This window comes from Molothrus ater, chromosome Z (assembly GCF_012460135.2).
Source record: "Molothrus ater isolate BHLD 08-10-18 breed brown headed cowbird chromosome Z, BPBGC_Mater_1.1, whole genome shotgun sequence".
Lineage (NCBI taxonomy): Eukaryota > Metazoa > Chordata > Aves > Passeriformes > Icteridae > Molothrus > Molothrus ater.
The window spans coordinates 400,852-425,895 of record NC_050511.2 but is presented as its reverse complement, the minus strand read 5'-3'; the positions used below and the strand labels follow the sequence as shown (position 1 = coordinate 425,895).

The 25,044-nt window shown below is 49.9% G+C and overlaps 2 protein-coding genes across 5 annotated transcripts in view; both read right to left on the bottom strand.

The window, feature by feature from the left end:
• Window positions 1-222: 222 nt before the first annotated feature.
• Window positions 223-5,129, bottom strand: LOC118698937 (proline-rich protein 2-like). The gene is made up of 3 exons (XM_036402494.1): window positions 5,115-5,129; window positions 3,870-4,677; window positions 223-920 (listed from the first exon to the last, which is right to left on the bottom strand). Exons 1-3 carry the CDS (start codon window positions 5,127-5,129, stop codon window positions 223-225), a joined length of 1,521 nt encoding a protein of 506 aa, XP_036258387.1.
• Window positions 5,130-5,754: 625 nt separating this feature from the next.
• Window positions 5,755-25,044, bottom strand: part of NEDD4L (NEDD4 like E3 ubiquitin protein ligase) — an 83,118-nt gene continuing 63,828 nt past the window's right edge. For 2 of the 4 annotated variants that reach the window (XM_036402499.2, XM_036402497.2), the window contains 19 exons: window positions 23,079-23,210; window positions 22,497-22,616; window positions 21,661-21,858; window positions 21,177-21,254; window positions 19,725-19,779; window positions 19,579-19,635; window positions 15,806-15,864; window positions 14,451-14,516; window positions 13,754-13,983; window positions 12,997-13,118; window positions 12,164-12,234; window positions 11,966-12,061; window positions 10,852-10,925; window positions 9,767-9,827; window positions 9,409-9,468; window positions 8,836-8,943; window positions 8,428-8,524; window positions 8,076-8,148; window positions 5,755-7,116 (listed from right to left, as the gene is read on the bottom strand). In XM_036402499.2, coding sequence (XP_036258392.1) covers window positions 7,014-7,116; window positions 8,076-8,148; window positions 8,428-8,524; window positions 8,836-8,943; window positions 9,409-9,468; window positions 9,767-9,827; window positions 10,852-10,925; window positions 11,966-12,061; window positions 12,164-12,234; window positions 12,997-13,118; window positions 13,754-13,983; window positions 14,451-14,516; window positions 15,806-15,864; window positions 19,579-19,635; window positions 19,725-19,779; window positions 21,177-21,254; window positions 21,661-21,858; window positions 22,497-22,616; window positions 23,079-23,210 — 1,860 coding nt within the window. In that variant the 3' untranslated portion in view covers window positions 5,755-7,013. The remainder of the gene's footprint in view (window positions 7,117-8,075; window positions 8,149-8,427; window positions 8,525-8,835; window positions 8,944-9,408; window positions 9,469-9,766; window positions 9,828-10,851; window positions 10,926-11,965; window positions 12,062-12,163; window positions 12,235-12,996; window positions 13,119-13,753; window positions 13,984-14,450; window positions 14,517-15,805; window positions 15,865-19,578; window positions 19,636-19,724; window positions 19,780-21,176; window positions 21,255-21,660; window positions 21,859-22,496; window positions 22,617-23,078; window positions 23,211-25,044) is intronic. The other 2 variants (XM_036402500.2, XM_036402498.2) reach the window with 1 other exon arrangement.

Below are 25,044 nucleotides of genomic sequence, written 5' to 3'. Positions count from 1 at the left end.
TTCTTCTGAAGGCCATCATTCTTATTACTGATTTACTACTTCAGGAATAATCGTATAATTATTATTCATGAGGTCACCATTAATTCTTAATTATTTACTACTTTCCAATAATTTTATCATTAATGAGTAATTATAGCTCATTATGTTATGAATAATTAATTATTCCCTAATTTTAAAATTAATTATTAGGTAAAGAATAATTACTACTAATAAAATTAATAATTAATAATTAGTAGCCGAGTTTAGCCGAACCAAGCCGAATTTAGCCGAAGAGCCGATTGTGGCCGAGTTTAGCCGAACCAAGCCGAATTTAGCCGAAGAGCCGATTGTGGCCGAGTTCAGCCGAACCAAGCCGAATTTAGCCGAAGAGCCGATTGTGGCCGAGTTCAGCCGAACCAAGCCGAGTTTAGCCGAAGAGCCGATTGTGGCCGAGTTCAGCCGAACCAATCCGAATTTAGCCGAAGAGCCGATTGTGGCCGAGTTCAGCCGAACCAATCCGAATTTAGCCGAAGAGCCGATTGTGGCCGAGTTCAGCCGAGTGTAGCCGAAGCGAGCCGAAGAGCCCTGCGGGCGGGGCCCGGAGGCGGGCGGGGCCCGGAGGCGGGCGGGGCCCGGAGGCGGGCGGGGCCCGGAGGCGGGCGGGGCCCGGAGGCGGGCGGGGCCCGGAGGCGGGCGGGGCCCGGAGGCGGGCGGGGCCCGGAGGCGGGCGGGGCCCGGAGGCGGGCGGGGCCCGGAGGCGGGCGGGGCCCGGAGGCGGGCGGGGCCCGGAGGCGGGCGGGGCCCGGAGGCGGGCGGGGCCCGGAGGCGGGCGGGGCCCGGAGGCGGGCGGGGCCCGGAGGCGGGCGGGGGCGGGGCAAGGAAGTACCAGGGGCGCGGCTTCAGGGGCAGGTGCGGCTCAGGTGTGCAGGGACTCAGGGCGGCTGCGCGGGGCGGGGCCGAGGTGATTTAAGGCCCAGAAATCTCCGCGGCCGCCATTTGCTCAGCTTGAGCGCGCTGCGGACGGGTGCCTCCTTGTCCGGGCTCCGCAGCCCGGGACAGGACGTGCTTCGGCCTCCCTTTCTGTCCCCGCCTCTGCTCTTCCTTCTTCCTTCTCGTATTCCCCTTCTTTCTCTGCCTTTCCCTCTACTCCCCAAAGCCCTCTCCTTTCCCTCCCATTTCGGCCTCCCCCTCCATTCTTCCTTTCCAATTCCCCATATTCTCTTTCTTTCTCTCTCCCACCCCCCTTTCCCTCTTCTCCCTTGTCGGCCGCCCCTCCTGTCCCCCGCTCTACCCTTCCTTCCTCCTTCCCGTATTCCCGTTCTTTTCCCCTTAACCCGACACCTCCCCCCCCCCCCCCCCCCCCCCCCTCCTTCCTGTCCTGTCCCTACCCCGCTACTCCATTCTGTTCCCTCTCTCTCGCTCCTCTATCCACTGCCCCTCTTCCCCCCCTCCCGGGCTTTCCTTCCCCTTTCGCTTTCCTCCCTCCTCTCTTCCCGTTCTCTCCATTCCTTCTTTCCCCCTCAGCCGCGGGGCTGGGGGTGCCGGGCAATAATAAAGCCCGGAGAGCCGGAGCCCGGCGCCCCCGGCCCCGCTGGAGACCCGGGTGGTGTCCCCATGCAGTTCCATGGTTGTGAACGTGAGGGACACCGCCGGGGCTCCGCTTCCCCCATCACACTGGGGCCCCCTCCTTAGGAGGGGTCCTGGAGGGTGGTGGGGGGGCTAGGAAGGGCCCCCTCATTAGGAGGGGGTCCTTAGGGGGGGGAGTTAGGAAGGGCCCCCTCATTAGGAGGGGGTCCTTAGGGGGGGAGTTAGGAAGGGCCCCCTCATTAGGAGGGGGTCCTTAGGGGGGGGGGTTAGGAAGGGCCCCCTCATTAGGAGGGGGTCCTTAGGGGGGGGGGGTTAGGAAGGGCCCCCTCATTAGGAGGGGGTCCTTGGGGGGGGGTTAGGAAGGGCCCCCTCATTAGGAGGGGGTCCTTGGGGGGGGGTTAGGAAGGGCCCCCTCATTAGGAGGGGGTCCTTGGGGGGGGGGGTTAGGAAGGGCCCCCTCATTAGGAGGGGGTCCTTGGGGGGGGGGGGGGGGTTAGGAAGGGCCCCCTCATTAGGAGGGGGTCCTTGGGGGGGGGGGTTAGGAAGGGCCCCCTCATTAGGAGGGGGTCCTTGGGGGGGGGGGGGGGTTAGGAAGGGCCCCCTCCGGAGGAGGGGGTCCCGGGGGGGGCGGGGCGGGCCCCCTCCGGAGGAGGGGGTCCGGGGGAGGGGGGCGGGGCGGAGGGGGGCCACCCCCCCTCCAGGCCCCGCCCCCTTGCCCCGGACCCCCTCCTCCGGACGGGGTCCCTGCCCGGCCCCCTCCCGGGGACCCCCTCCTCCGGACCGGGGCCCGGGGGAGGGAGGGGGGCGGGTGGGGTGGGGGGGGGGGGGGTAGCAGGAGGGGGAGCGCGTCGCTCTGCAGCGTGAACAGACGTGAAAAAGAAAAATCGCCAGACAAACGAACGGGCCTCCCCTCTGTCGTCCCCCCCCGGGCCCCGGTCCGGAGGAGGGGGTCCCCGGGAGCGGGCCGGGCAGGGACCCCGTCCGGAGGAGGGGGGTCCGGGGAAAGGGGGCGGGGTCTGGAGGGGGGGTGTAGCCCCCCTCCGCCCCGCCCCCCTCCCCCGGACCCCCTCCTCCGGAGGGGGCCCGCCCCGCCCCCCCCCCCCGGGACCCCCTCCTCCGGAGGGGGCCCTTCCTACACCCCCCCACCCCCCAAAGGACCCCCTCCTACTGAGGGGGCCCTTCCTAACACCCCCCCCCCCCCCAAGGACCCCCTCCTAATGAGGGGGCCCTTCCTAACACCCCCCCCCCCCAGGACCCCCTCCTAATGAGGGGGCCGCTGTAACCCGCACCCCCCACCCCCCAGTGTGATGTAGGGACAGCCGGAGCCCCGGCGGTGTCGGGCGGTGTGTTGCACTGCAATGGGGGGACCCGCAGAGCGCGTCCGGCCCCGTGTGGGGACCCCAGCGAGGGCGGGGGCGCCGGGCTCCGGCCCTCTGGGCTTTATTATTGCCCGGCACCCCGAGCCCCGCGGCTGCGAGGAAAGAGAGAGAGAGAGAGAGAGAGAGAGAGAGCGAGCAGGAGATGGAGACTGGAAATAGGGGGGCAGAGGCGCTAGTCGAGAGGAAGGTGACAAGGACAGAGGGCACGTGCGGAGAGACTGGGGTGCGCAGGGCATCAAGGGACGGGGCTAGGGGGATGGCAGGGTGGAGAAAGGAAAGGAAGGATGGAAGGCAGGTTGAGGGGAAGGAGGTGGAAGGTGTGGGGGAGAAGGTATCATGGAAAGCAGGCAGGTGGAGCCGGAGTAGGGGGGAAAGGAAGAATGGAAGAGGAAGAAGAAGGACTGAAGGCAGGTGGGGAGAGACTGCGGGGGGGAAATGGGAGCACGGAGAGGGGGCAGAGAGGAGCCCGGCTGGAGAGGGAAGGACGGGTGGAAGGAAGAGGGAGAGGATGGAGGGACAGGGTAGGGGTGAGTAGGGGAATAGAGGGGGGGGGCGGGGGGCAGCCGTAGGGGGGGAGGGAGGGGAGGGCTAGGGGGGAGAGGGAGGGGGGGGGGGTTTGGGGGGGGGGGGAGGGTGTAGGGGGTGGGGGAGGGGAGGAAGGGAGGGTTGCAAGGAGAGGTGTAGAGAAAAAGAAATACAAAAAAAGAAAAAAAGAGATACAAAAGAAACACAGTAGAATAAAAAGAAAAATATAGAGGCCAGCCAGCTGCAGCCTAACTCACCGAGCGCCGTGGAGCAAATGGCTCCGCTGGGCCCTCTCCGCGGTTTAAATCCTCTAAGCCCCGCCCCGCGCAGCCGCTCTGGGGCGCCGTGCACCTCTGCACGTCCCACCCGCCACACCTGTGCCGGCCCCGCCCCTCGCACCTGTGCCGGCCCCGCCACACCTGTGCCGGCCCCGCCCCTCGCACCTGTGCCGGCCCCGCCCCCCGGGGCCCCGCCCCGCCCGCGCCCGTAAATCCCGGCGGACCCGCGCCCGCCCCGCTTTCTGCGGTGGATGCTCATCTCGGCGTGTGGCGGGACCGTCGCTCGGCGCTGTGCGGAAACTCGGACCGGGGGCTGCTCCCGGCGCTGCGCGGAGCCCGAGGCGCTCCGGTGGGACCGGGACCGGGATCTGGGCCCGGGGATTCGGGTCCTGGTCCCGCCGGTGCCTATTGTGGAAGCTGGGCAGAGCCGCTTCTTCCTCGGCGAGCGATATACGAGTCCTGGGGCCGGACGATCGAGGCGGGCTTGGGGCTGGGATCAGGACCGGCATCGCCGCGGGCGGGAAGAGCCGCTCCGGGACGGGCGCCGGGACCGAGCCTAGCGCTGCTGCTCCGGCCGGCGTGGGGCTGGGGTCCCGCCGGGGCTCCGACGACGCAGGGAGCCGGGGCTGCGCTGCTGCCGGGCCCACCAGGAGGACGGCGCTTTTCCCTGGAGCAGCCGCCGGCTCGCGGCTGGCAGCGGGCGGGGCACGGGGACCGTCCGTGCCGGCCCCGGGACCCCACGGGCCCTGCCGCTCCCGCCGCGGGGACACCAAGCCTGCCCCGGGCCCCCGAGGCCGCCGCAGCCCCGGGGCACGCAGCGGAACGAGCGGGGCTGGATCGCCGCGGGCAGAGGGAGCCGTTCCCCCTCTGTCGCTCTCGACCGCGCCCGGGGTGAGAGCGGGGCCCTGCTCGGGCCGCTCATCCGATACCTGCCGGGTGAGGCCTGATGCTGTCCTTCCTCTCCCCTGCTTTCTCTGTGGCTCGCTCTACCCCAGTTTGGGGGAAGAGAGACGGGGGAGGAAGAGGCAGAAAGAAAAGGAATACGGGGAGAAGGAAGGAGGGCTAGGTGGGCAGGGCGGTTTTGGGGGACAGGGGAGAAGGAAGAGGAATACGGGGAGGAGAAAGTAGTGGTAGAGGGGGGAGAGGAGCGGTGGTTTTTGGGGGGCCGAGGAAAGGGGAAAATGGGGAGGAAAAAGAGGAATACGGGGAGAAGGAAGGAGGGCTAGGTGGGGAGGAAGGTGGGGAGTTTTTGGGGACAGAGGGAAGGGGGGAGAAAGAGGAAGAATATGGGAAGAAAGGAGGGGGAGAGGTGGGAAAGCCGAAGCCCCCACGACTCACCTGGGAAGCCGGGACAAGGAGCTCCTACTCTCACCGCGCTCATCGTGAGCAAATGGCTGAAGAGCGAGTTCCGGGGTTTAAATCACCTCGGCCCCGCCCCGCGCACCTGTGTCGGGCCCGCCCCTGATGTCGCCCGGGCCCTGCCTCTCGGGACCCTCCGGGGTTCCGCGTTAGAGTCAGCTGTGCTTAATGTACAGGTCAGTGGGAATACCTGGATTTATCTCTTCTATCCCCAGAGCCAAGCAGTCAGTCCGGCATTCCTGTCTACTCTGATGCCAGCCACTGTCTTGTGTTCCAACTCGCTCCTCAGATGGAAAAGGTCAGGCAGGAATGTCAGGAAGCATATTTAATAGAGAAGGAATCTTGGACTGCATTCAAGTACTGCCCTAATCTTCCTCAGGACTGGGACCATAACTGCTGAATGCTACTGGCAGTGAGGCTTCTTCCCAGCTGGGTGATGCTGTATCCCAGGCTCCGCAGCGTGGCTGGATGCAGGCTGGACACGCAGGTAAGGCTAGGGCTCAAAAACTGTTGGCGGTGAGGTGGAAGTTTGTTTTGGCAAGTGGTGTCATCTTGCTTGGATGCTGGGGAGCAGGCTGGGGCAGAGCTGCAGGTCAGTGGAACCAGCCCTGCTCCAGCAGTGCTGTCACCATGTCACTGCACTGGGGCAAGCACAAATCTGTCACCTTTAATCTGCCAGAAAACAGATGCAACTCAGACATTATAGATTAGGCATGCAACATGTCATAGGTAACAAAATGAATTAGATAGCAGCGTATATTAAATAAATCTTTGTAAGTAAAAAAGAAATCACAGAAACAATTACTGAGGAACACGTCTGCAGGCTCCGGTCTAGAGCTGGTGGGGTTTTCTTTTACACAGGAGCAGCCAAATTCACCATACAAGGACATGTGTAGTGGGAAGGAGTAAAATCCCATTAACTTTATGCTCAAACCACGTCTGCCTTCCTGGTGGTACAGCAAGTGCCTTCAAAGTCAGTGCTGTTAGAAATTAACAACCTCAGTGTTAATTAGGTTCATTAGCAACTGCACACAAACAGGAGCCAGAACAGAGCTGTGTTCCAGAGTGCCAGATTTCATTTGGAATGCCTCCATTGCAAACAGGAATGCGGAAAGGATGGAAAACGAATCACTGTACAGAGAGAATGACAGGGTTCAGCACGTTCTCCTAAAAGGCTAAATGCCAGCCCCAGCCCAGATGCTTTGTAGCACATGTACAGCTTGGCAGTAACGAGGCAGTTTCAGTAGAACAGAGATCTGGACATGCTGTGTCAGGGCTCTGCTGTGCCTTGACACTTTTCTAGTACTTATACAAAAATGCAACATCCAGCCTATACTTCTGGATACAGAACAACAGTGATGTGCTTAATGAAGAGAGTTGCTTTTGAGAGACAGCCTGTGGAGGGAAAGCTTCCAACAGAGCTTTTTCCTACTCTCCTGGTTTAGGAACACAAGGCTCAATGTGCTTTGAAAAAAAAAGTCTGCTATGAAATTAAGAAAAATGCTCATTTTTCCAAGTATATGATATTTAATTGTAATGAAATAAAATCTGAAAATGCTTAAATCAATTAAGAAGTAAACATGAGTTGTAATACTATACCTGTAAAATGATTAATCCCGTTCATTGCCATTAGAAATTGTGTAAAATATTTATTAAGGGCTTTGCCTACAGAGGCACAACATAAATAGAGTAAGTCCTGCTGAAATGTGATCAGTTCGCAACTGGTGCGGGAACATCAGCGAGGCCACCCCAGGTGCCAGCCCCAGCCTCGGGGCTGGGCCCCCGCACTGCCGGGCTTTGCTCCAGAGCCAGCGCCGGGCAACTGCTGTGCCACAAGCCCTTGAGTCCCTCGGGCAGGTGCCAAAGCCAGCAGAACGTGCTTGGAGAGGGAATGGCTGCTGCCAAGTTAATCCACCCCTTCAAACCCTTGGGCATTCTCCACGGCCATGAGGAGCTTCTCCCGCAGGTCCTCGAAAGATTCATACAGAGGTAAGTCTAGGCGGTTAAAGCTGGAAGGGACAAGGAAAGCGTCACTCAAATAATCCACGGGAAAACAGAGTTTTAAAGAACTAGAAAAGATTAAATAATTAGGGGTCTTGATTAAGAGTGCAGCTTGTGGTCCACAGTGTTCCCTGCATGCTTCACACCTGCCCAGGGTGAGCTCTCTGTGTGCTGCCTTCCTTTGGAAAGCTGGAAGTAGGAATTTGGTAAGAATCATTTCAGAGAGGAAAAAAGCCAACAGAAAGCCCTTCACTGTATTTAGATGATGGAAAACAATATTTGTCAAAGGACTGATTTCTTGAAGCTCAGCAAAAGTTATTCTGGATTTAGAGGACAGATCCTTTGCTCTCTGGAGGGGAAAAAGATTAAACATCCAAGAGTAAATCTTCTGAAGGTAAAAGCTAGCAGAGAACTGGAACCCAAATAGGATGGGTTGATTTTGGAGTGTGTTTAGGGTAGTATTGTTGTTTGTGTTTGGTAGGTTTTGTGCTTTTGTTTTCAGGGTTGTTTTTTGTTTTTTGTTTTTTTTTTTAAGCTCATTATTCTATGGAATTATTAGTTTCACAGAAAGATCCCCTAGTCTGTACTGATAGTCTATTCAGCACCATTTTTCTTTAAAAAGCCAGATTCCTGAAATGTAACAGAGCAAGACAAATTCGTACTGGATGCTTTCAATATTTGGAAACTCTATAAACCAGGGTTAAATTATTTTGTAATCTTACATTTGTTTTGAATTCTCCAATGATTTATGGGCTTTTTATGGCTGTTTGGTGATGTCTGACTTGCTGTAGTTCATTACATCCACTTACTAGGATGTGGGAAATAAAATAATATCCTTCAGTTCCTCAGTTTGTGAAGGCACTGGGGACCCACAGGATCAAATGCTGTTTGATGCAGAGCTGAGCATGGTCAGCAGCATGGCCCTTCTGGCAGAAGCAGCTCTGGAATTTGTGCTTTGGTGACTTACCAGGTGTGAGCCCGGGGCAGCTTATCAGGACTTCCCCACTGCTCTATTGTAAACAGCTGAGGACCATTTGAACCTGGGTGAAAATGAAAACCATATGAAACGGAAACTGCTGGATGCTACAGAGACTGCCTCAACATTATTTTTAACGTGAAATGTTGGCATCAATTGTGGGCTGGATTCTTCACCTGTAACAGGTACATTAAAGCAACATGAATGCGGTTCTTTCTTTCCAAGCCCAGTGAGCTGGTTTCAGAGCTTGCATAATGCCAAGGAGCTCAGCTCAGAGATCAGCATTTCCAGCTGAGTGCTGTGTGTGGGTCAAAGGCTGGCTGGATTGCCACGAGCAGCTCACCATAAAGTTCAGCAAATCCGTTCATAGGCACGCGTGACGTCCCGGTCACAAACTGCAGGAGCCGGATCCGTTTCTCAGCATCCATCAGCAGAACAGCCTGTTGGCAAATGGACACCGTCAGTCTCAGCCTCCTACAGCGGCCTGGATGGGCCCCAAGAGCAGCCCAAAGCCAGCAGGAATCACCTTTTGTATGAGCCACCCCTCTGGCCACAATGGATCCTCTCTGCTCCAGGTGCCATCTGTGGGCTGCTCCAGCAGGAGCTACGCCTGCCCTTGCCTGAGATGGGAGCAGGCCCTGCCCCCAGCACAACACCCCCCATTCTTAGCAGTTTGCATGAAGAAAAATGATTGCAAAAAAGGGCAATAACTTTCACTTACAGGACCAGTCAGAGGTGGTGCCAGTCTTACCTTCCAGAACCACTGGATAACGGGATGATTTGGGCAGTAACCATTTTTATAGATGGTGTGTTGTCTCCAGTCATTGACATCCACATCGCCAAGGCCACACATCAGTAACTGCAGGGAACACAACGGTGGGATGCGAATTAGTGTGTTTCCCTGCACTCATGGGGTGACAAGGTGTCACTGCCCCTCAGGACTCTGACCTCCAGTCATTTATGCACACACAGGGGACAGTCAGAGCTTCTTCACAGAGTATTCCAGTCACTGCAGAATGGCTGCACACTGCCATAATGTGACAGCAACTTCCACGTGTTTGGCTCGAATGTGACTGGCATGATGGCACTTACCCACTAAGCTACTTCCAGGCTTTCAGAGGCACACCCTCAACCACCTCTCTGAGTGCAGTTCTTTGCATGCCATGAGTAGATTTATTAATTAGGAAGAAACATCTAATTTCCAACTCTGAGCAAGACAGCTGCGTCTGCGCGTTCCCTTAGGGAGAGGGATGGATGACTGAAGAGCCCAGAACATGGTGTATCTGTCAGAGAACTGTCAGCTTGGGGCACCAAATTGACTCACCTCCAGTTCATTTTCATCAAAAATTTTAATCAGATCAATAGGAAGCAGTTCTGTGAATCCCTAAAAAGAAAAAAAGCAAAGTTAAAACTCTCATCCCACATAAATCCTAATTAAAAACATCAATGACCAAATTACTTCAAGCTCAAATAATTAAACTTGAAAAGAGAATGACCTTATTCTCATAAGGGAAAGATGATATATTCTTACACAAGATAAAACTAAAAAATCATAAACGTAAGTATTCTATTTGCATTCCCTGCAAGCTCCCCGCTCCCTTTTCACAGACACCAGTGGGTAAGAAATCTGTGTTAGAAAAAAATCCCTACTTTTGTGAAAGAAAGGAGCTAAAGAGCCTCACCTCCAGAAAGGCATTCATTTGTTTCTGCACTCTGTTGACAAACCGCCACTGGATGACCAGGCTGCAGAAAGAAACAAAACCCCATCAGAAAAACAAACTCATTAGCAGGTCTCAGCCAAGTGTTCAGAGGTTTCAGCAACCCCAAGTGCTTTCAGTTTGTCATTTACAACAATTCAGCAACTTCAAGGAACTAAGCAGCTTTCATCAGTTGTTGCAATTTATTGGCTGGTGTCTGATGGAATTTTGAAGAAACAAACCAAAAACCCCAGTGACTATGACCAAATCACAGTGGGAATATTTTCGCTCCTGTAGGTACCTACGTGAGCAGACATTTTATTCTTCCAGAGCACTGAGTAATTAAAAATTCCCAGCAAAGTCTGCAAGCTCTGAGGAGAGCTGTCAGGACAGCATCTCTTTATTTCTATAAATAAAGAAATAAACTGCAGCATCAAGGGGACACCTTGATGACACCTTTCAGTACCAGTCACCCACAGCACAAACACCTCACAGGTGCAGGCACAAAAAATCAGTTCCAGGCATGGAATTGGTCCAGGTCCAGGCACTGGAAATGAATTCCCAATTTGCATGAATGTATCAATTTTAATGTCTTTCACTTTGGAAAAGGCTCTGATTTAAAATGCCAGCAGGTATAAGTGAATTTAGCATTTTACATCCTGGTAGGCAAAAGAACTGGGAAAGCTGAAAATAAAACTTAGTTTCAGATTTGGCCAATTTTTGCTAGGAATGCTGGCACTGGAATCCTGGCTCTGGTCTGTGACTGGCAGAGGAGGACAATGGGATGAAGGTCAGGCTGGAGAGCACCTTCTGGCTCATCTGATCTTGAGCCAGATGTTGGAGATGCACGTTTCCATGTGGGGGAATTTCAGGAGAACAAAGCATGGAATTTAATTTACTCTTTGTTCTTATGTCTGACTGGATATATCCAATGGTAACAGTAAGCTGGTTTTTTTTCCCAGCAATCCCTGATGCTCTTGTGCAGTACAAAGGACAGGAATTGCAGTAGGGTCAATTTTAAGTACAACTGCTCTTTCTTACCCCCAGGCATGTTCCATAATGATACTTACTCAATGTATTCCCGCTTGTTTTCATTTGTTACCATGATTTCGGACCCATTGGGCTTCAGATCCACTTGATATGTCTGTATTTCAGAAGACCAAAAAACCTCCCGTTATTTGAGGACATTTGGGATTTTCTCCCAGAACCCACTCTCCCTGAGCAGCATTTTACAAGCAGCATCAGGAAATCATTAGTAAATTGATTTACACTTTTGAACAAACTTGTGCAACAGAAAACTGGCAGAGAGAGGCTGGCCATTTACTAATAATATAATTTATAATAATAAAATGATATATTTATATAACCACTAAGTACGTACTTTACATATGCAAAATTATAATAGTTTTTATAATAAAAGAAGCTAAATCACATATTGAAACTGCCAAAGCCAACCAGTATATTACAAAACCTCTCTATTCTGTGGCTTCAATACTCTCCCTAGTTCTCCATGTAATCTATAACCTTATGTTGCTTCAGGAAAAAGGCAGTATTCACTGAAAAGTGGATCAGAATGTTTTTGACAGGACATTGAGTTTGAATTGTTGAAGTAAGTTTTTATAAAAAGCCCTATAGTCCCCAGGTCCAGTCATACCTGGAGCCAGGATCTAGGTCTCAGAAGTAAACAAAGGGAAGACACTAAAAAAGGTCATAAAAGCCTCTAAGCAAATCAATTTAATTTAATGTCTACAACATTTTCATTTGTAATGGCAAAAGTTACCCATTGACTGTGACCCTTTTAAACCTGGCAGCTTCCCCCTGTCTGTCGTACCAGCTGCCCCTGTGACAGGCAGGACAGAGAGGACCTCCCTGGCATCATTCTGCCACTCTCCTCTGAGAACACCTTTGACCTCAGAAAGCCAAGCAGTCCCTGGGCTTGCACCATGTCCCAGCTGGACTGTGGGACACCTTTATTCCTCCTCATTGCAAGTGTTTAACTCAACTGCATTTCCAGCTTGTCCCAGAGATGTCAGAGCTCCCTGGCGGGAATGTGCACCCCCAGTCCCAGCTGGGAACACAGACAGGTGAAGGCTGATCAGTGCATTCACCACCACGAGGCTCTGCTCAGTACTGAGGTACTTGTTGGCAAGAACCAGTTCTAAGATGTAAATAACCTTTACATACCTGTCCAAAGTTTTCCTCATCTATGCAAAACATGAGATCCAGCTCTGTAGGGTCATTTTCCAGGATCCACTTCAGAGAGTTGTAGTATTCGCTATCCTAGGGCAGATCACAATTAGGCAGTTTGAAAATGGGCAATTAGTGCAGAGTGGTAGAAACCCATGGCCTGTGAGCCCTGGCATGGGTTAAATGGAGACTTACCACTGATTCCATGTCCTTCAGCGTTATGGGCTTGCCCAGCATCATCTTGTAGAAAGGTCTGATGAAGAAGCCTGTGAGAGAGAGGAGAGCGTTACATGCCCTGCTCTGCACCTGCACATCCCATAAAGGTAAGACTGCTTGAGGGCACCGCCCCTGGCATTTCCTCTTACTCCTGACTGTAACAGTCCTGCAACTGCAACAGCATCATAGCAGCTCAGCTTTATTGAGGCACAGAAAGTCCAGTTTTTCAGTTTCTACAATTATCCACTAACTACCATACTCCACTGACCACCCTAGCATTAATGGCAGAGAGAGCTGGGGCACTGAGCTCAGGGCACACTATCCCATTTAAAATCACTGCTCCTCTCTCCAAGGAGCTGCCTGAAAACCAGGCTGCTGAGCTTCCCCTGCTCAGGATTCCTCTGTTTCCTCTTCTGCACCAGGACTCAGGAAAATCTGATCAGTAAAGTCTGCCTGGTGTGAGATTTCAAAATGCAGCAGAAATTGTAATTAAATCCTTCAGCAGTAATTCTACATATCAAAATATGCTGCATTTGACCCCCCTAGTTTGGCTGCAGGTTTTCATGGAAATGACTGGTACAAATTCCATGCTTTTCCTTGAGGGACAGTGCTCATGCTGGTTTTAGAGTTTTAACTTGAGTGGGGAATGGAGCAAAACTTTGTATGAAACCCACTTGTTGAGTAAGCCACTGTAATTTTGTGAATCACCATTTAAGTCTCAACAGTGCCAGTCCCAGACTGTCCCCAGGGCTCCCAAGCAGGTGCATTTCCTTCCCAAAGCCCCGTGGCAGCAGCAGCAGAGCAGGACTCACCGTCCAGCAGCTTCCCGTGGTACACAGCCAGGCCGGCCACCCGGCCAATGAACGTGAAGTACGACAAATGGTCTTCGTTACAGAGACCTGAATTAGGATTAATCTGAAGTGTATAGTTGTCCCTTTTTTGGGGAAAGAAAAAAAAAATAGCTAAAGAACCAAGTCTTTAAATAAGCACATACTCAGATATGTTAATAAATAACTTGTGCTTAGGGGCATGTCCCTTCAACAGCGCCATGGGGCTGTGTCCAAGTCCTTTCCAGTCCGTCCCACCATGGAGCCACTGAGGGCTGAAGGGCTGACCCAGCAGCAAACCAAACCCACTGTGAGCAAGAGACGCCCTCTCCCCTTGCACTAATGCATTGCTCCGAGATTTTAAAGCTGGGCAGCCCCCATTTTAGAGTTCTGGGAGGCCACTGCTGTGTGAACGAGCAGCTGCATTCTGAGCTTGCTCTACAGCAGTGCTGGAGCTCTGGGCAGCAGAGGAAAGGGGCTTTTCTGTGACATTGGTCCCTTCACCATTACTGGCCTCAAAAACTGCAGTTTTGCTGCCCTGGATATTGTCTGAGCAATGGAAATGTTTTCTGGGCTCTCAAGGAGAACTCCAGAGGCTCTCTGAAGGGCAGTAGGAACAGGGTAGTGGGGCTGCCCAGGAGACCCCAGGAAGGAGGAGCTACTTCTGCCCACAGCAACTTTGCCTCTTATGCAAAATGTAATGTATATCCCTTGAGAGTACAAATATTTAATGGACACTTACGTTGCTGAGTATTCAAAGAGACCATAGTAAGGGTTAAACATCTCCTTGGACAAGAGAAAAAACCATTCTCTGGCCACACCTCCATAGTCAAGTCCTTTTTCTGACTCAAATTCAATCCAGAGCCTGGCTTTTAGTACATCAGGTCTCTTCACAGACATGATTCTTCTGTAGGACTCCTCAAAAATGTTATTTCTGTGCAATTTCATCTCAAATCTGTTGGGTATGTCAGCCTGATGAAAGAAGATTAGATTACCCTTGTTAGTCTCAAGAAATAAGTCTTTGGGCAAATTACTGGTTGACAACAGCCCAGTGACAGCTCAGAAACCTGGTGTTCCAGTACCCCATGGTTTTATTTCCCAGTGCTCTCCCAGTCCACAGGCTGAGAGCATGAGGGAAACCGGGCCAGTTCCAGAACAGTGCTGCAAACTTCTATAGTAAATATTTGATGAAAATGACAAGAAAAGTATCAAACAAACAAAACAAAAAAGGACAAACATTGACTGTGCTCTATTTTAAGGGCATTTGCATTTATCTAGAAAAATGTGAGTCTCTAAGACTTAGAAAAGCTTTTTGTTGAGAAACCCATCAAATTCAAACTTTGCTTCATGTTTTTGGCTCCTACTTGAGCCCCTGATGAGCAGCACAATGGAGTAACCTGGCAGGCGTGTCCTGCAGCCCCCGAGCTGGTTCTACTCACAGGTTTCTTGAGCTTCTTGCGGAAATAGTCGTACTTCTGCTTGAACTCCCTGGAGTATGGCACCGCCTGTTGGGAGCGGTGGGAGGACGTGTCATTCCTGCTACTCAGCACTTCGGTACCCCGCAGCATTCAAAAGGGATGTACAACCCACACACTGTGCTATGGGCTCCCCTGAACCCACCCATGAGGCACAGCAGCCAGGAGAGATTTAAAAATCCCACTAAATGACATCATTTTACTCTGTTCATTTTACTGATGTTAATATGACTTTACTACAGCCATTAAATAATCTTTCTACATGTTTCCTTTATTTAAACACCATGTGAAATGCAATTTAAGTAATTCTGTTTGTCATGGCACCAGAAATATATTGAAAGCATTCAGATGAATCCTTAGCGCCTCTGTGAAATTGATTAGCTCCTGCTTTCTCTTAAAACCAACAAACAAACCACTGTCAGTTGCTCAAGGAGACTGTGATAATTTCATTTCCTTCAAACAAACTTTCTCAAATAGTCTCTCTCATTTATGCTCAGCGTTTCTGGGAGAGGCCTATTAGCAATTTGCACAGTGCTGTGTGTGAGGATCTCCAGTTTTAAATGCCTGATAAATGAGTAAATCCCTCCAATAGCAACTATGGTCAAAAAGTGACTATTATTGATATTATTACTAAGCAAGTGGAGTTTAATCCTGCAGCAGGCTCATCTGCTGAAACTCTTAAAGGTCCCAAGGACTTATGCAGAATAAAAAGGTACTCTTGGTACCAGGAAATATCTTGGGATTGAAGTCTGATCACTCAGAATACCATAAAATGGCATAGACTGGCATAACCCAGCAGAAAAAGTCAAAGAATCACTCTTTGATATTTTTAAAATTTGATACTGAAGTAAAATGCTGTGTTTATTTTTTTCTAAGGCTGATAGTCTGAAACCTCTGTTTATTTGCATGCAGCTTTATGTCTTTTAAACTGACAGACCCATTTTGTGTCTTTTTTTCCACACTTTGAATCTACATAGGCCCACCTCTCTCCTGCCAAGTGTAAAGAGCTTTTCATTGCCCAGAGATCCCAAAATCAACAGAACGGTGTGTCAGCTCAGTAAAATCCTACTGTCAGTAATGACCCAGGTCATGGGTCAATAGGAGCACTTCTCCATGACCATCCCCAAACCCTGGACAATCTGGGAGACTGCCCAGAGCTTGGTGTGACATTCCCAGCCTTTTCTAACTTAGGATGTGGAGTGGCAGAGCTCCTGCTCCCCAGGCTGCCCACCCCTGATCTGGGGAGCAGGCAGGGCCTGCTGCTGTTCCAGCTGTACCCAGTCAGGATATTTCATGGAAGATCCCACAGCAGTACTTACTGGGCCTGTGATGGCTGGGTTCTGCAGTCTGGGGTCTTCCCACTGGGTAATTTTATTATCTGCAAATAACAAAAGAAATTATCCCATGGCTTCTCTGGTACCACACTGTGAATTTCTGTTGGTTTTTTCTGCCTAGCGCTGCTCAGGTCTGTCAGGGTTAGCAAAGGCTTGTGTCTCCCCACCCTCCCCAGCTCCAACACACTGTTTAGTTGAAAACATTCACTAAAAAACACAGAACTACCCCAGAACCCAGGGAACTTGCACTGCTTTGATGGCAACATCTGCAGGAGTGAGTGAACATGTTCGTTTGAACACAGGCTGGGATTGGAGATGCACAGCCTGACAGGTAAAGGAACCCAGAGCTTTTGGCAGTGACACCCTAAGTTACTTTGGAAATTTTGCATAGACAGCTAAGTATCATACTTCTAGATTTGGAGGGAATAACATTTTTCCTATACTGATTTAATGAGAAGATAAAGGGAGGCAGAAATGTCCTGTTTTGGCGCAAGAAAATCACCCAGTTATGACCAATGGAGATGCTGGCAGTGGCGCAACACAGCCCAGTTCTTTCCATCTACAGCTTTGAAGAGCACCAGGAGGGTGACAGGAAAGGTTCTACAGGACCATGGTGGGACTCCCCTTCCCTGCCTCCAGACAGCTGCTCCTCCCAAGATTCTGAACACGACAGAATCACAACAAAACAATGGTGTTGCAACAATAAGACAATGCTCCAAACCCCGTCCCAGGTGCCACCTGCAGTGGCAAGGTGCTGGTCACCCTTGGCCTGCCATCCCTCTGTTTGTTACAGACACTGCTCTGGGTTAGGAACTGGGTATCAGGAATCAAGATTGCATTTTCCACGTCTCTAGAACTGGAAAAGCCCTGTAAGTTTGCATCCCAAGCTGGTTAAAGAGGGACTGGGATTTGAAAAGTGTCATTCAGCAAATGTTAACTGGGGAAAATTCTAAATGATTGCAAGCACATTTCAAGACATTTGATCTATTAGTTAATTTAATAGTAAAATGCTGTTTAATTTCCCTTCACATATGAAAGCTATTTATCACTTATGGGAATGCTGGAGGGCTGCCAGCCTGAGCTCCAGAGACCCCAGAGATTCATAGAGCAGAGCTGCTGCCAAGGTGGACACCCAGCCTCACCCTTTCCCTTTTCAACTCCTACACTGCAATTCCCTTCTACAAAGTTCTCTGGTCACCTTCTTGACACCAGCAGCCACAAACCACAGTGCCAGTTTTTTGTGGAATCAGAGGTAACTCAAGTGGAAATGACTGACAGTGTGTCAGCTCTTTGCTCTCTGTACTTCAGGGCATGCGATGGCACCAACGAATCTCAGTCTAACTTTCATTTGAGTCCTACAGGGACTCCATATTTAAAATGGTGTTCCAGGGCTACAAGGGTCTGGCATGAACCACTTCACCTGGAACTGTAGCTCAGGATTCTCTGTCCTATCCCAAGTGGACATGAATAACAAACTCATTCTTTTTGAAGAACATTTTCAAAAATTTCAAAAATTTGAGTCTTCCCACCAATACAATTCTTTGTCATAAACCAGGATCAGGCCTTTGATGATTCCCTCTTCTCCCTGCCTTTCCAATGGGGCCACTATTTCCCTGAAGTTTGGGACCCCCTGCCAAATACAGAACTCTCACAGCCAGACATTCCCAGTGCTGATGGCATCAGAATGGTTACTCCGGGTTGGATTTAGGCACTCCTGTCAATACATCACAGGGTGAGATAGCTCATGACCAGGTGATGGTATTTTTCATGCCCTTTTCAACTCAAATTCTGCTAATTACTCCCATTCTGAGTAACACTGCAATTCTCCTTCCACAGCCTCTTCCTGCACACTGCATGGCCATTTGCCAGACTCACTGTGACTTCCCATCCCATTCCAGTGAGCCCCTCTCCCCTCTCCTGCCCTGCTGCTTCCTGCTGAACTAAGGAGTGCTTCCTCCTAATTCCTTGTGTAAATCACTGATGCATATTGTGAATATCACCACGTGCAGGTGGATGTGGACAGACTCTGAGGGGAGCCCATTCAGTGTATTCACCCCCCTGTCTGTGAGTTACTGGTTCAGAAAATGGTTGCAGAATGGTTGTTTTCCCTTCTGATCCCTTCCAACAGGCAGACAGCACATTCCTGGGAGGCTCCCAGGAATGGCAGCAATGTGCAGGGAACAGGGAACACCAGTGTGTCCATGGAAGGTAAGGGCCCAGAGAGCCAGGGAGAGGGTTCACTGTCACACCCAGCCTCTGGTACCAGAAACACGGGGGTGCTGCATCAGTACTCAGTGCTCCTGGGCCCTGTGCACAGCACAGGGGCTGTGCTGGCTGCAGGGACTTTGGCACTTTCTTCCAGGGATGAGAAAAACATCTCAAAAATAGGACAAACAGTGCTGGAGAACTATGCAGCAGAGGTACAAAACGTAGCAGGGAAGCAGGACATGACCAGCAGCTGACTCTGTCACACTTGTCCTGCTGGGTTTGTGTCCTGGCAGTGGCACAGCCCCTGGCCCTCCCTCCAGGCCCCCCAGGCCAGCCACCGCAGCAGTGCCCAGGCACCAGGCTGGGACCAAAGGGACATCTGCTGGAAACAGGCAGCATTACCAAAAGCTTCCCTGAACTTTTGTGAAAAATGCTATATAAGAAGCTAAATCCACTCAGATCAAAAGAGACTAGCGGGAGAATTCAGATGCACATAAATTTTGCTTCCTAACAAATTCTTTGAGGAATTCTAATTAATGTATGACTTTAACATTCCGTTTCAGAGACTAACACATGCTCAAATAGCTTTAGGAGACTGAAAAATTAAAGAGTTTTAAGAGAGATTGGGAGGCTCAGCAGCTACACAGGTGTTTTAAATGGGACAGCTTTATCCTGTGACTCCTTAGTGGCAGCAGTTTAGAATCACTGGCCATAGTTATATTTCCAGATCTCTGTTGGGAAAAACAATTACAGAAGGGATAAAGGATAATAACTCTGTACTGAAGTTTGGAAGAGGTTCATCGGGTGCTTAACAAGTATGTTATTTGTAATGTTTAGTTAAAAGTATTTATACCATTTCAAAATTGGTATTACTTTAAAATCAGTCTTTTAATAATGACTTAATATTGTCATCTCTAAGGATGAGTGTGGGAGTCAGCAATACTGGGGGACAAACCGAATTCTGTCAAACATGGTAAGTTCAGGTTTTAACTCTCTGTGCACACTCCTCTGATGGTTATGAGAGTTAGCTATGGCTGTGAAGAAATGTCTTATTATAAGAAGACCCAGCCCAGCCTTTTGTGGGCTGCTTTGTTTCCAAACACCAACAAAACTCACACAGCAGTTCTGAGATGCTCTAGGAAGACAAATCTACAATGAAACATCACTTACACTAAAACTCCACTAACAGAACTGGAGAATATTAATGGGCTGGTGCAGTTTCACATGCTCTAAATAGGAAATAAGATCAGAATCAGCACTGCCACAGACCTGGAAGCAGAGGAAAGTACTTCTCAGTGCTAATTGCTCCACTGCCTATATGTGGAGCTGTGGCTACAGGATCTTTTCTCATCTTATTTTCTATTCCTAGTTTATATTTTAATTTATTAAGTGCAAATAAGCCATGGGATCATCAACAACAACAACAACAAATCCAAAATATCAACAAGAACAAAATAAACCACAGAGAGGAAATGTTAATGCTTCACAAGTCAGAGAGGGACAAAGCTTGATGAGCCAATTAAAGCAAGCTTCCAGTGAATGTACAGTACCGTAGGAGGGCACTAAGTCTCTGGTATCAATGTCTCCACATATCAACACCTGGCTTCCTAAATGAAGAGTAAAATCACAAAGCTTTCACTTCAATACTTAGTACCTCCCTTTGTCTGTTTGCTCTAGTACCTGAGTGCTTACTTACTATGGTCTATATAAAATGTTCTTCCGTCCAGGTGTATTCTTTCCTCCCAGCCAGGCTGGAAATGGGAAATAAAAACAAAGAAAAGAGAGAGTAAGTGAAATAGTATCAGTGTCACACAGCCTGAAGCAGTGCATTGCTCACACCTACTGGACTTGTCTCAAAGATGCTTATGAGGTAGGAAACTCCAAGAGACCAGATGCATAATGGCAAGGCCACACATCCAGGCAGACTCAGACCTATATAGGTGACTGCATCCTGTGCAGGGAATGTTTTTTATAGTGGAAACCTCTTGCCTCAGGATTCCCACCATTTCCTCTGTGAGCAAACAATCACAGAGAACAGATGGTCCATCGTGGCTTAGTTGGAAAGTTTCTGCTCCTGCTTCTGAAAGCCATGTGGGTTATTTACTGTAAATGTGTAACCCAGGCTCCCTGTACAGTGGGACAAGAATGTCCTAACCTAGTCCTCAGTGCTTCCCTTTTCATCCCTTCCCTTTTCTCATGTCCCAAGTGCCTGCAGTGCAGAAAGGAGAGTGGATGGCAGGCTGTAGGGACAGGCAATGCTGGCCAGCCTGGGCTGCCAGAAAATACAGAGGAGAAATTACTTCACTTCAGTCTTGTTGGAGAAACTCGTGTGAAATTCTGTAGCCATCCCAACCTCGCTCCCAACCAGGAGGTTTAACTGAGGTGAAATCTGTTACTAACAGATTTCTGTTACTAACTGAAGTGAAATCTGTTACTAATAATCTGTTGCTAGTGACAGGTCAGGCTACCCTGGTTTCACTGCATGTTTCACCCCTTGCAGTTAACAGAACAAATTGTAATTGGGCCTTCGGTGCCTCCAAGGGTAACACACGCCCCATGTACCTGGACAACTGCAACAGCACAGCTGTTTCCTAAAGCCAAAAAGCCTTCCTGCTGCTGTGACCAGGAATGTGTCAGCTTTCACACATTACTCTCTACCTTTAAGGGCTGGGAGTACTTTAAAAACAAAGCAAAGCTCTGCATTTGACATGTCTGTAAATCCCCATTATACTTTGATTACAAGTATGACAAAACTTCTGACATTAAATTGATGATTTGCTCTGCAAAATATGGAGGTTTCATTGAAAAATCAAAATTTATTCTGATTTCTAAATGCTAGAATATGCTGGTGCACTGATAGAGCTTGCTTGGCACAATCTGCTCTGTTTTTCCTAAGCAGTGATTGTGATTATCTAAAAGCACAGTCAGACACAGCCCAGGTAAGAGTGTGCAAAGCTCAACACCCCAGTAGCACAGAAAAAGACCATGAGTTAGAGCCTCCTGGGCTGGCTCTGGAGGGCCTGAGTGAGCCCCAGGGCACAGCAGGGCTTCAGAGCTTCCAAGAAGAGCTGCAGCAGCCTGTGCCCAGAACGGAGCAGAGCCCTGGGACAGGAGGTGTAGGTTAGAACACAGGCACAGCATCACTTACAGGAAGAGGGCCCAAATCGTTGGGGTTCAGAGACGCTTTGGATCTCAAATGCACTGGAAACTTCAGCCGCGGATCCTCCTGGAACACAGGTATGCAACTGTAAATCCAACAGATAAGGCAGATCTACAAAGTCAAGCACAGACTTATCTGGAAATCCTCCTCTGTTACAGTTATTCTTTTCTTTTCGGAGAATAAAACAACACATGCCTTATTAGGATTCTACAGGGCACTGAATTTTCCAGTGCTGAATAAGCAAGGGTGATGTAAGACCTGACTCCATTAAATGTGTGCTGTATTCAGGGATATGCTTCAAAACCCACAGGCCTGTTCTTAGGATGCCTGCACTCTACAAGGGCTTTTACATCCACATGCACATTTTTGGCTCTTAAAACCACAAAGACAAGTGCCATGCTGGAATAGGGGCATGCAGCAGGAAGGCAGAGATGGGACCATGGCCCCGGGGCCTCGGTTGGAGTGCCCTTACCCAGGTGGTGGTCTTGGTGTTGTGGTCGATGAAGAAGGGGCGGCCGTTCGGGGCGATGCGCATCTCCCAGCCCGGGGGCAGGAAGCTCTGGGCCCCCTTGTGCTGGGGCTTGGGGGAGTTGTAGGGGGACGGCTGTGGGGACTGGGGGTTGGACAGGGTGTCCTTCACTGCCCTGCGCACCGGAGAGTCCTTCATGCCCTGCGGAGAGGAAACAGAACCACTGCACACACGGCACTCGGGGCTGCAAATCCAACCCAACCTGGCTTCACAGCAAATAGCTTTTCATTCCACATGGAATTAATACCACAGTTAAACGCTGGGACTGATTTACTGGAACTTAATTAGCTCTATCTGTGCCTTCTAACATGCCCAGTCTTTTGCTGTAAAGGACACAGTGTTCCGTGCCTTCCTCTGCAATAACAATGTCTCCAGTATTTACACCTGACTGTACCTTCCTCTGCACCTGCCCTGGATGTGTCCACATTTCATTTTACCAAGGAAAAGACAAAAGCAGTGTTTTGTGCTTCAGGGGCAATACATCTCATTTACAATAAAGCCTGTAAGTGCAAGGCTGTGTGAGCCACAGCTCTTCAAACTCTAAAGCATGAAGAGGAAATCTGAAGAACTAGCTCTCTTCAGCACAGCCATGAGTAGCTGAGACAAGAGTTTGAACCACACCGCCACAAGTCAAACACGCACAGGCTTTGATTGCGTAGGGAGCCTATAGTTCAGCTATTCCTTAGCCACGTCACGGTGAACATCAGTCCCCAGCATTTGGAATTCCTTGGGAAGACACTAGAAGCAATGCAGGGAGGAGTGTGGGTGCGGGGGCTCACCTCGAGCGGCGCTGACAGGGTGACGGTGGGCGAGCTCAGGCTGCGGGGCCGCCGGATCTGCGGCTCGCTCAGGTGGTTGCTGCTGCTCGTGCCCGGCCCCACCATCCCGTCCTCAGCGAGCTGTGCAGAGCAAACAGGTCACAGATGTCACAAACACTGCCCACGTGTAGGATGTGATAAAACTGATGGCATTGTTACCATCACTACTGTTCTGAACCAGATTTCCTTAAAGGCCATAAAGGGTATTTAATGTAATTCCACTGGAAGGGCCAAGAGCCTATGGTTCTATTAATAGCTCGAGACAGCTTTCACATTTAATCCAAAGAACGCATCTGCCTCCTTTTAAGAGCTCTTTTGCATCTCTGGAAATTCCTTCTTTTGCAGCAGTCACCTTAACCCTGTGCCTTGACATAATTAAAAGTAACCAAACCCATCCCAAATTTTTGCAGCTTTTTATGATTCATCTGGATTGTCATGACAATGCTTAGGATATTTCCTTTCAATTTCAGACTTCTGGAAGCTGCCCCAGCTGAGTGCCCCTCAGGCAAGCCAAGTGCTGGCTCCCAGGAAGCAGCAGGGTACCTGCATGATGGGCCGTGTCCACGTTGTGGTCCGGTTGTTGTGGTTGACGTAGTAGGTCCGGCCCTTGGCGTCCTTGCGCTCCTCCCAGCCCGAAGGCAAGCCCGGCGTGGTGTGCACGTAAGCCACAGAAGGCTGCTCAGGCAAGAAATCATTGAATTCTTATTTTATGATCGATAAAAAAACTTTACATTTTAAACTCTGGTTTGTAAAAAAAAAGCAACTTGTTAACTTACACTCTTATTAATCACAACAACCATATGGAAAAATCCAGTTTCTGATTTAATTTAATTCAGGCTCTTTATCATGTGCCTTTGAATCAATTTTTTTCTCCCAAGAGATCTTTTGGGTCCGTTTGACACATATTCAGCAAACAGACAAGTTTATATGCCCTCAAACATTCTATTTTGTTACACATAATGACAAAAAGGAACTCTATGTTTTAGTGAGTTTTCCTTAAAAGGCTGAGGTTTCTTCCTTTTATCAGGATGGATAAGTAAGAGTTAAATAACCATGCAGCCAAGGTTATTAAGAGTTAAATAACCATGGAGTAAAGATCTCCCACGTCCTGCTCTCTTCATTACCCCAGAGTGTCTTGATTCAGTTGCCAGAAACTACTGTGGGGTTTTAGAAAGTTAATCATTTTGCTCTGTCACAAATGCTGCACTCAGGGCTTCTGTGTCCCAAAGACACCAAATAAACCCAAACTGAAGCCTCAACTTCAGCATGACAAAAACTTTCAGTAAAGTCTCCACAAGCTCCCTGTTCTAATAGAAGCACACAGGTAAGGGAAGAGTCACGTCCTGCTGCCCACAGGAACTGTCTCTGCGTGTGGCTGATGCTCTCTCGTGTTCTTCTTGTCCCCAAAATACCCAAGCACGAGTTCATAGACATGAGCTAGGAACTGGAACCAAGTGGGATGAAGGACCTGCCTAATTCAGAGGCTGATACACTACAAGCTCTGGGCTTTTGCCATGAAACAGAAAGGCCTCTGAAGGCTCCTGCTGAAATCCAGGACACATTCTCTTCCTCCTCACTACATTCCTTGCTTCAGCAAGATAATGAACTTAATTCTTGTTCTTGCTTCATCTCTGCCAGACCTTTCCCAGAGCAGCTGCCATGGGCAGTGCAGGTGCTGTTTAAGAGCAGAGCACAGTTGACACAAGGAACTGGACAACTGTGGGGATAATGAAGAAAGGAGAGGAGAAAAGATACTGGATGGGTCAGGAAGCTGACATACTCCAACAGGGAACAGAAAACAGAGGGGAACAGATGAGAACCCAAGTGCAGACTCCCAGACTCATTTCCTTCTCTCCTGAAGAGCCAAGAACTATTTTCCCCATGTTGGTCCCCAGAGCTGGCAGGCCATGAGGAGAACACCTTGCCCCAGTGGCTGTCACTCAGTTACAACTCAGGGACGGGGAGAAGGACACTGCCTCTGAGCCTGAGCCTGGCTCCTGCTCCAAGGAGGGGGTTTGAAGGGATCCTGAAGGCAAAACCAAGGTGACCAGAGACTTTTACTGCTGACAGGTTGCTTGTCTGCAAGAATCAGGTGCCCAAGGACCCAAGAGAAAGTAGCCTTTGAGGATAAAGGATTTAGACCATGACTCCTGTGTAAGTCCCAACTCCTCCACAGATCTAGGACTCTGGGTGTAAATGCTGAACAAAGACAGGGGGGAATTAGACACTGCAGCATGGTGACATAAAACATCTTGGTATGGCTACAGTAACGATGAGCCAAAATATTAATATTTTGCTCTAAAAAGTCTAATCAAGACAAGATGCTCTACCAAGGGAGTACCACTACCGTGCAAGTTCACCTAGCACTAACTACTAATTAGTCAGGCATTTTATTTAGAGTTTGCTATTTGCAAGTGTGCTCCTCTGGTTCTAAAATTAAAAACCAGTGACTATAGACAATATAACAGAATGATGCATCAACACCCAAAGTAAGATTTATTTATTTCCC